The following is a 10,911-nucleotide window of genomic DNA, read 5'->3' on the forward strand; positions in this document are numbered from 1 at the left end:
CTCGTAACGTTGTCCGTACGTGTCCGGTCTCCCCTAAATTTATTTATTTATTTATTTTTGAGAAAATGACGTTTTCTATTTTTCAGTGATTAAATAATCATAAAATATTTACTTTCTTTTTTAATAAGATTAAAATAATATAATTTTAATTTATTTGATCAAAAATATCTTTAACAATCTTTATAATTATATATAAAATTAGGGATAATTATTTAAATAACAATAATAAAAGAATAATAAATAATTTTTATTATTATTGTAATAAATTTTTATATTTTAAATATTTTATCATATATAAAAAATTGTAACTTGTTCAAAATATGTACTTTAAATTTTTTATATGTTTCACTATTGATGATAAAAATATTAAAAAATTACATTAATAACCATAAAATATATAAACAATTTTAAACTAAATGTTTTTGTAACAAGTTAAAATATTTTATATTATGTAAGAAATTGTTGTTATTATTATTATTATTATTTGAACTCACTAAATAATTATTACTAATTTATATATATAATTACCATGATTATTGATGGTATTTTAGTAAAATAAACTAAAATGTATATTATTTTAATCTTTCAAAAGAAAATATGTATTTTGTAAATAGAGAAAAAGAAATGCTATTTTGACATTTCAAAATGTCATTTTCTTTATTGTTTCCGACCGAATTTCATGCTGCACGGGCTCTATATTTTATTTTATTTTTTTATTATTTTATGATATTGTAGGGAATTGTGTTTAATTTCCTTCTTTTGAACGCGTGTTTATAACCCTTTTTTTTTAACTAAGATACATTTTTTTTCCAATAGATTTGACAAAAAAAATATTTTTTAAATTTAGAAGTAAATACTAAATCAGTATTTTAAAGATATAAAATAGTATTTAATTTTTGTTATTGACAAAATGATTCTCAAAAAATTTTAAAATTTGACAAAAATGACCAACCGTCAATAGAGTTACATGGAGTTAAGATTTAAAGGTGACGTGTTAGTTAACAATTACAATAATTATAAAATTTAATTACTTTTAATTTTTATAATTTTAAAAACACCCCAAATTTCAATTTTTTAAAAATCTTAATCCCCTTTCTTCTGAAAATCTCATCTCTTCCCCTTTCTCATTATCATCCACCAATTTTCTTTCGAAATTAAATCCTCTTCATTTTCATTCGTTGCGGCCTCTACCTTCCTTCTTCTTCTTACTCTTCTAACCAAAGATACTTCTCTAAAATTCAATCCCTTCTTCTCAAGACAAAATCCCTTTTTCATTTCTCATTTTTTTTCTCATATGCCATTAGTTCCTTCAAAAGCTTCTCCACCTTATAGCTCTTCTTCTCCTCTTGATGATGTTGATAACCACTTGACCCACCTGCCAGAACCAAACCCATTCTCAGAATTATCATCAACACAACTCACAAATGGGTCTGCGCTGATGGCACCACCAACATCAATAGCTCCTCCATGATTCAGATCGTAACCAAACTCTAAGTTGAGGTTCAGAGTCCTTGCCTGATTGTTCATGTTGTTGTTGTTGTTGGCATCACCATATTGATACAGAGAAGGATGATTACTCGATTTTCAAATGGGAGGAGAAAGAAGGTTTGAAATAATGTTGTGAGATTATTGAATGGAGTGTTCGTCATCCTCATTGGGAAAATTCACTTTAGCTTTCTTTCCGCGAATCTTACGAGCTTCTCTGTCATAGGTCCTGGCGGCTTCTTTGGTGGTGTTGAAGGCTCCAAGCCAACACATGAGCACCTTTCCTTGGATCGCGAATTTCCGCCATCCATTTTTCCTCTCCACATGCCTTTCCAATCACAAACTGAACCATTGTCTCAAGAACACAGAGTCTTCCATGTGATGCCTCAGCAGCAGATCCCACCCCCTCTATCGCTATTACTACCACCACCACCACCACAATAACTACAACTACAACTACAACTAGAGCCTCGTTAATCACTACCCGATTTCTAAAAATGGCATCGTTGAGAGGAAAAAGAAGAAAAAAGGATATCAGATTTTTAGAAAATGATGATGATTTAGAAAAAGAAATGAGAGTTTTAGGAAAAAAAAAGAGGATTAGTGTTTTTAGAAAAATTAAAATTGGAGTTTTTTTAAATTATAAAAATTAAAAGTAGGTAAATTTTGTAACTATTATAATTGTTAATTGAAACGTCACCTTTAAACTTTAACTTCAGGTAACTTAAATGACGGTTGGTCGTTTCTGTCAAATTTTAAAATTTTTTGGGAATCATTTTGTCAAAAACAAAGATCAAGTACCATTTTGTCAGCGTCAAAATTTTTCGAGTACCAATTTAATATTTATCTCTTAAATTTATTAATGATTACACATTCTCAAAATATTTTAAAATATAACAAAAATAATTAAAAAGTATAATTCTTTTAATAAATGACAAGTGACTTTTGTTTGACAAATTATTTGCGTAATTAATTAAAAATTTTATAGGAATATTTAAATGAATAAAGTTCTACATCCAAACAAAATACTCAATCAAATCTAATCAAGTTGTTATAACCACTTTTAAATTATGCGATTTTTTCTCTGTTTTCTTCTCTTGACCTACTCCTTCTGCTTCTCCATTTCCTCCTCCTCCTCCTTTTAAATTTGTGCACGCAGGTTCTTCTTCTTCTCGTCTCCTCCTCCTCCTCCTCATCCTTCTTTTTCTTCTTCTTCTTTTTCTTTCTCTTTCGTTATCATCATCATCAACAATACCAACATTTTGGTAACATCTTTATTGGTTCTGATTTTTTCTGGTATTATCATTAAATAATTTCGTTTCATTTCTTAGTTTATTTCGGTTCATTTGTGTGTTAATTGAAGTTCATTTGATGCTGCTGATAAGTATTGACCAAATTTTTTATTCTTTAAGTAATTTCGGTTCAATAATTAGTTTAATTGAAGTTAATTTGATCTAGAAATGAATTGGTTGTGTTTTTGTTGATAATTGAGTTTTTTTTACTATTTGTTCAAAACTGAACTAATTTTAGTTCATTTGTGTGTTAATTGAGGTCCACTTAATGCTGCTGATAAGTATTGACCAAATCTTTTAGCAAAGAAGAATAGAATTATTAATTATCACTTTATTCAATTGCATTAGATTTCATTCCATTCCATTCCATTCAATTAGTTCAGTTTTGAACAAGCAATCAAAAAGACTTAATCATAAAAGAAAACACATCGAAGTCATTTTTGGATCTAAATGAACCTCAAATAAACTAAGAAATAAACCAAAATTACTTAAAGAATAAAAAACTTGGTCAATATATAACAGCAGTATCAAGTGAATCTCAATTAACACAAATGGACCGAAATTATTTCAGTTTTGAACAAGCAGTCAAAAGACTTAATCATCAATAAAATCACATCAAATTCATTTTTGGATCCAAATGAACCTCAATTAAAAGGAGAGAAAAAACCGCAGCAACAATAGCAGCGATAAAAGAACGACGATCGAAAGAAAACACACGAAGAAGAAGGTGGAACGCGACGAAGAAGAAGGAAAAACACCAAGAAGAATAAGGAATAACGCGAAGAAGAAGGAACGCGAAGACGAGAAAGTTTGAATAACGCGAAGAAGAAGGAACGCGAAGACGAGAAAGTTTGTGTTAGTGAAGCGCATGTTTACACGCTGGTGTAATGAAAGTGGTTTTTGTTGAGTTTGGACCAACTTAATTAAACTTGATTACCAAAAAACCTAAATGTGTAGTTCAACTATATTTAAATAAAAATTTTTAAAATAAACTGAAAACACAAAATAAAGTCTGATCTTTTGTTTTTCTATTTTGAAAATTATTTTTACTATTGACAAAAAAATTGCAAAATAATAATATTTTTTATCGTGAAATCATCACATTTTTAAAATAAAAATATATTATATTTTTAATTATATTTATAAAAAATCAAATTAAAACTTAATCTCTGAATTGTTTTTGAGATTACATGTTTAACGAACGAATATTTTTGTCAAATTTTAAGATAATTTAAAAAAAAATTGTTAATAACTTTAGAAAGTAACTTTTTCAGCAATTTGACCATTCAGGAGTAATTTTAAATTTTTAATGATTTATCCTCTTTTTTCTCTCTCAATGTCTCTCTCTAGTCTCTTCCTCTTCTCTTCTCTCTCTACTATTTTTTTTTTGTTTTATTTTAATGCTTTGTGATTTCCAAAAATTTAATCTCACAATAATTTTTTTGTGCACCAATCATGTTACTTTAAAATCTTCCAATCACAGAGGAAAAAAACTTCCAATCACATATTAGCACCGTAATAACTACAACTTTCTTATTAATATTCAATTATGTATTATTATATTAATAAAAATAATTAATTTTAAATAAATTACATAAATAATTATCCAAAAAATTAAATATAGTTGTGACTGTTAAAATTGTATATATTTCACGTATTAAAATTAAACTTTTAATTATATAATTATTCCAAATAAAAGTGGCTCAATAATAACAATTAGCCACTTCAAAATGTTCTATAACATTAATTAATACTTTGATTTCCTTAAGCTAGTTTTTTGAAACGGATAGTGTAATCTAGCTCTGTTACAACTCAAAACTTTTATATATAAACTTATCATTTCTTTGTGCTCTTTATTATATAAACTTATATATAAAAATCATTACTAAGAAAAAAGCTTAAAGACAAGTGGGAATGAATGTACAAAGATTAAACATAGACTAATATACTTAAGGAAAATAAATGTATGAGAATGCATCCATTTGCATTGCAAGGGGGTAAATTAACCAAAAAGAAAGAGGGAAGTATGTCTTAATCAACAACAACAAACCTAATAATTGATTCCTCTTTGATGCGTGTTAGAAACTCATTCACCCCCACAAACATTGTATGTACTTTTACGCAAGCTTGCTTGCTTTACTTGCTTATGCCATTGTTGCACTATACTATACTAGAGATATTTATTTCCTCTATGAAGAAATTATTTGTACATTTCATATAATATACGACAAACGACATTGTGTTAATTTATACATTATTTATTACTTACATAAATTGAATTGAAATGAAGTAACAAATAGAGTATGAGCCAACATAATAAAGAAATTATTTGCAAGTTAAATTAACATTAATTTATGCAATTAATTTTCCTTTTTTATAATTGTACACGATAATCAATTAATCATAGAAAAGCATATGGTTATAATTGAATATATAAATACACTTTACATGTGTTTTATACTTTATTCCTTACTTGCAGAGAATATATAGAGAACAATGCTCTTTATAAACTCTAAAAAATAAAATTTTAATTTTTAAATCTTAAATTCTAAATTATAAATTATAAATTTTATATTTTAAATTCTAAAATTCTAAACTGTAATTCTTAAATTTTAAAATTTAAATTCTAAAATAGAGCTATTCATATAAAATATAATAACGAATAACTATAATTTATTTAATTAAAAAATAGAAAAGTATTAAGGGGTTAGTAATTTTTGTATTTTATAATTATTAATTGGTCATCAATAATATTTTTAATGATGTAAAATTACATTTAATAGTAGAAGATCACTTATTTTTTTTATAGTTAAATACTGGTCACAAAATATAAAAGTTGGTGCCTCTAAACTTTCTCTAAAAAAAATATAATACTTTAAGGATGAGCCTCTACGTACCATTCTTGTTAAATTAATAAAAAAGTCTGAAACAAGGAGCAAACTAAAAGAAAAGAAAATTAAAAAAAAAATTATAGCAGGAACAAGGCAACCTCAAAAAACCCGAAGCAAGAATTAAAAAAGGAGCAGCGTCTCTGCAAAAGAACAACACTCCAACTAGAAGAGAGAGGGAGAGAGAAAGTTGACTTTTTCTTTACTGTTACTGAAACACTCTTCTTTCTCTCTTTCTTCTTCATTCTTGAAACTCCTTTGTTGAAGGCAACGGAAACACCAAAAGAAACCCATTTGTTTTGGTGTGTTTGAAAGAAAGAAAGAAAAAGAAGAAAAGGGGATGATGTTGGGTTGTGAGTGTTTCTGTTGGGATTGTATTCCTAACTACGATGATTTCTCTGAGCCACACCCTTTCTCTCTCCCTTCACCTCTTCCACACTGGCCACAAGGTATCTCTATCTATCTACCTCGATATATGTATTTATACCAACTTGTCTTAATAAAAAGCTTTCACCAATTTTCAAGCTGAAATGTGTCTTCTTGGCTTTCATTAATGGGTGCTTTCGTAAATATCATTATTCAGAGCACAAAACAAGCTCCTTTGTATCTCTTGATTGTTCATCTCTAAAAAAAAAATTTCTTTTGGTGGGGGCGGGGGTTGGGTTGGGTGCCATTTTTGTTGAGCAAATATTTAATTTTTATTAATTGAGAGATGTGTATGGAAACTTGCAGTCATCAAAATTCTTTAATCACACAATTACTAGGCTTAGACACTTTTGATTAATATGTATGCATCAAGTAAGCATCTTCAATGCATATTTTGGCATGTGTAATCTATTGTGTGTGTGTTACTAAAAAGATGAAATTTTAAATCTTGCTATCAATAATCTCTTTTGTTATGCTGGTTCTCTTTGATTTCGTCTAGATTTGCCGTTATAAAATTCTATGGCTTAATCATCTGTATTTATCTAATAGTGTATATGATCTGTTCAGGTAATGGTTTTGCCGGTGGAAGAATACGGCTCGGAGAAATCGAAGTTTTGCAAATAACCAAGTTTGAGAGGATTTGGAGATGCACTCAGTTGGCTGGAAAAGCGCAGCCATTCACCTTCTACAGACCATTGGAGATTCCAGACGGCTTCTTCTCCCTTGGCCACTACTGCCAATCGAATGGCCAGCCACTGAGAGGATATGTGCTTGTGGCGCGTGAAATGACTCGTGAATCCGAATCTCCAGCTCTTAAGAAGCCTCTTGACTACACTCTAGTGTGGAGTTCGGATTCACATGACGAATGTGCTTACTTCTGGTTGCCGAACCCTCCAACGGGTTATAAGGCCATGGGAGTAGTAGTTACTAGCACGCCAAAAGAACCGGAAGTTGAACAAGTTAGATGTGTGCGCACAGATCTAACGGAACCTTGTGAGACTTCTAATCTATTGGTAACTATGAAGTCCAAATCTTCAAAGGATCCATTGCAGATTTGGAACATACAGCCCTGTGACAGAGGTATGCTCTGTAAAGGTGTATCTGTCGGAACATTTGTTTGCGGCGCTTATTTTGATTCCGAGGAAGTAGTGGAAAATATTGGTTGCTTGAAGAATCTCGACTCTACCTTGCACGCAATGCCAAATCTGAACCAGATTCATGCGCTTATCGAGCATTATGGACCTACTGTGTACTTCCATCCTGATGAGACATACATGCCATCATCAGTGCAGTGGTTTTTCAAGAACGGAGCGCTTCTGTATTCGGCCAATGGCAAGAAGGGTAGCGCCATAGATTATCAGGGCTCGAATTTGCCTAGTGGAGGAACAAATGATGGTGCATTTTGGATTGATTTGCCTAGCGATAACGATGCAAAGAATTATCTAAAGAAGGGTGACATAGAGAGTTCAGAACTCTATGTTCATGTAAAGCCAGCATTGGGAGGTTCCTTTACAGATATTGCAATGTGGGTGTTTTGCCCCTTCAATGGTCCTGCCACCCTCAAAGTTGCATTGATGAACATCGAGATGAGCAAGATTGGTGAACATGTGAGTGATTGGGAGCACTTCACCCTCAGAATAAACAACTTCACTGGGGAGCTGTGGTCTGTGTTCTTCTCTCAGCATAGCGGAGGCGAATGGTTGGATGCTTCTGATCTTGAGTTTATCAAGGACAACAAACCAATCGTTTACTCTTCAAAACACGGCCACGCTAGCTACCCTCATCCTGGTACTTACCTTCAGGGGTCATCCAAGCTTGGAATAGGTGTGCGTAACGACGCAGCTAGAAGCGAATTCGTAGTGGATTCCAGCACAAGGTATCAGATTGTTGCGGCCGAGTATCTTGGCAATGGAGCCGTGAAAGAACCGTGCTGGTTGCAGTACATGAGAGAGTGGGGTCCTTCGATCGTGTACGATGGGAGATCGGAAATAGAGAAGCTAATAGATATGCTTCCAATGTTTGTTAGATTTTCTGTGGAGAACTTGATTGATTTGTTTCCAACAGAGCTATATGGTGAGGAGGGTCCAACTGGTCCAAAGGAGAAGGAAAATTGGCTAGGTGATGAATATTGCTAGTCCTGCTTTAATCACACCATCTTTGATATATTTAATGTGTGCTCGATGAACATTTACAATCACTCATTCATTATTTTTCTATAATTTTAAAGCACTATAAATGAAAATAAGTGGGTGTAAATGTTCCGAACTCGCATTACATGTGGTATTTGTCCTGCTACTAGCCGTTGTCCCTGAATACTTTTTTTTTAAAAGAAAATAGCTCAACACAACAACATGGAGAATGCTTTTCCACTCGTTGTTACTACGTCCAGTGCACATTATTTGTCAATTTGGAAATTCGATAAACCATAACTCAATGTATTCCGATACATAGGATATGATTTATGAGTGTTCTGAATTTGTTATAGTGACATATTTTAGAACGGTTGGAGTAATTGGAAAAGAATCCAACTTGTGAGGTAGTATCTGTTATTAAATAGTATGTATTAGGTATTATTTTGGGAAGTTGGCAAGGTGAAGAGGATCAAGAAATCATCATTGGTTAATGATTGTAAAGGAGGTGTACCTCAGATAGTGGCAATTTATGTCAACTTGGTGGAGTGAAAATGCTATAGTTGTAACCTGTTCGTGAAATGTAAATGCTAAGGTTATTGGTTGTATATACATTCAATAGTAGTATTCGTAGCAACTATGTTCTTGATGTCATTTGAACACTTTAAAAGGAATGATATATTATTGGTGAATTTCACTCTAGGGAATTTTTGAAGAAAGATTTTGTGCTGGTAATTTGAAATTTTTTTAGTTAACTGATTAAATTGACTTGTTTAAATTTTCGTTGTGAGAAATACATTTTTGAATTTTATTTGAATTGATCTTGTAAAGTTTGATCTCATATTATACAAATATACAAGACTTTAAGTAACACCAATATATATAGGAAAATTTGAAAAGACATATATAGTATGAGACTATTTTATAAGATCAATCCAGATAAAAAAAAATTGAGAAAATTTATTGGTTGTATAGATTTATGTCAAAGAAAAATGTTACTTGAAGTATAATGGTATTTTGTTGTAAAATAAATAATAAGGAAAAGAAAATAAATATAAAATAAAGAAGTATAATTAGATAACTTTAGTAGTAATATTAATATTAATATTTATCACAATTAATATCTCAATATAATAGAAATGATTCATATATATATATATATATATATATATATATATATATAGTAAAGTATATAAATGAGAGAGAAGAGTGTTTTGGTAGTATAAAGAGAAAGAGAATTGTTATTGATTGTTGTTGTTTATATTGTTTCTGACTATGCCTTCTATTTATACATGTAAAGTGTTTTCATTTTCAACATTCATTAATTTAAATTCTTCTTTGAAAATGATTCCTTTAATGTTTAATCGTCCAAGTCATACATAGGCATCCAGGTATTTGTTCTTATCCATATAAAATCTCTTCAAAATATTTTCTGTATATGTTGTTTGATGAATGAAAATTCCATTTTTTGTATGCTCGATCTGCAAGCCAAGACAAAATTTAGTCTTTCCAAGATCTTTCATCTCAAACTCTTCTTTTAGAGTTTTTATAATTGTTGGAATCTCTTCAGGAGTTTCAATGATATTTAAATCATCAATGTACACAGTAATTATAATGAATCCAGATGCAGATTTTTTTATGAAAACACATGGGCAAACATCAACATTCTTGACTCCGTTTTTGGCCAGATACTCAATAAGACGATTATACCATATTCATCCAGATTGCTTTAAATCATATAAAGATCTTTGCAATTTGACCGAGTATAACTCCTGTGAATATTCATTGGATGATTTAGATATTTTTAATCCTTCAGGGACTTTCATATAGATATCACGATCTAATAATCCGTATAAGTAGGCTGTTACCACATCCATTAAATGCATATGTAGTTTATGGTATGCGAATAAACTAACCAAATAACGCAATGTTATTGCATCCACTACAGGGGAATATGTTTCTTCATAATCTATACCGGGCCTTTGTAAAAAATCTTGTCGCACAAGTCAAGCTTTGTAGCACACAACTTCATTTTTCTCATTTTGTTTTCTCACAAATACCCATCTGTATCCAGCAGGTTTTACATCTTTTGGTGTACGGACTATAGGTCCAAAGACTTCACGTCTTACAAGTGAGTCTAACTTAGCCTTCATAGCTTCTTTCCATTTTAGCCAATCATTCCTTTGTCAACATTCTTCGACTGTTCTTGACTCAAGATCCTTACTTTCATGCATGATATTTAATATCACATTAAATGCAAATATTTCATCGAAAATTGTCTTATTTTGGTCATATTTCTCTCCCGTAAAAACATAATTTATCGAGATCTCATCATTTTCACAATTTTCAGGTACTTGAACGTCTTTTGGCGTCAAAATTATATCAGAATTTTGGACAAACTACAGATGTCTTTACTATATCTTTTTCAACAGGAATAGTATTTATCTCTTTTATTTTTCGAGAATTTTTGTCTTTGGAACTGATAGGTTTACCACGCTTCTAACATGAATTTGTTTCGGTGGTTATTTGTCCGACTGGGACATCTATTCGAATTGGAGTATTTTCAACTGGTATATAGGATTTAATTTTCCTTTTTGTATCAGAAAATGTATCAGGTAATTCATTTTCTATTCTTTGCAAATGTATAATCTTTTGAACTTCTAGTTACCCTGATCGAGGATCTAAATGCAT

General features: G+C 30.5%; 1 protein-coding gene and 1 pseudogene across 1 annotated transcript; one reads left to right on the forward strand and one right to left on the reverse strand.

Moving 5' to 3' along the window:
- Nucleotides 1–1,271: 1,271 nt before the first annotated feature.
- LOC112778413 (uncharacterized) lies at nt 1,272–1,837 on the reverse strand (annotated as a pseudogene).
- A 3,833-nt stretch (nt 1,838–5,670) lies between these two features.
- LOC112775547 (hypothetical protein At1g04090) lies at nt 5,671–8,939 on the forward strand. Its single transcript, XM_025819244.3, has 2 exons — nt 5,671–6,114; nt 6,659–8,939. Exons 1-2 carry the CDS (start codon nt 6,006–6,008, stop codon nt 8,224–8,226), a joined length of 1,677 nt encoding a protein of 558 aa, XP_025675029.1. The 5' UTR covers nt 5,671–6,005; the 3' UTR covers nt 8,227–8,939.
- The last annotated feature ends 1,972 nt before the right edge of the window (nt 8,940–10,911 follow it).

Source organism: Arachis hypogaea, chromosome 19 (genome assembly GCF_003086295.3).
Source record: "Arachis hypogaea cultivar Tifrunner chromosome 19, arahy.Tifrunner.gnm2.J5K5, whole genome shotgun sequence".
Classification (NCBI taxonomy): domain Eukaryota; kingdom Viridiplantae; phylum Streptophyta; class Magnoliopsida; order Fabales; family Fabaceae; genus Arachis; species Arachis hypogaea.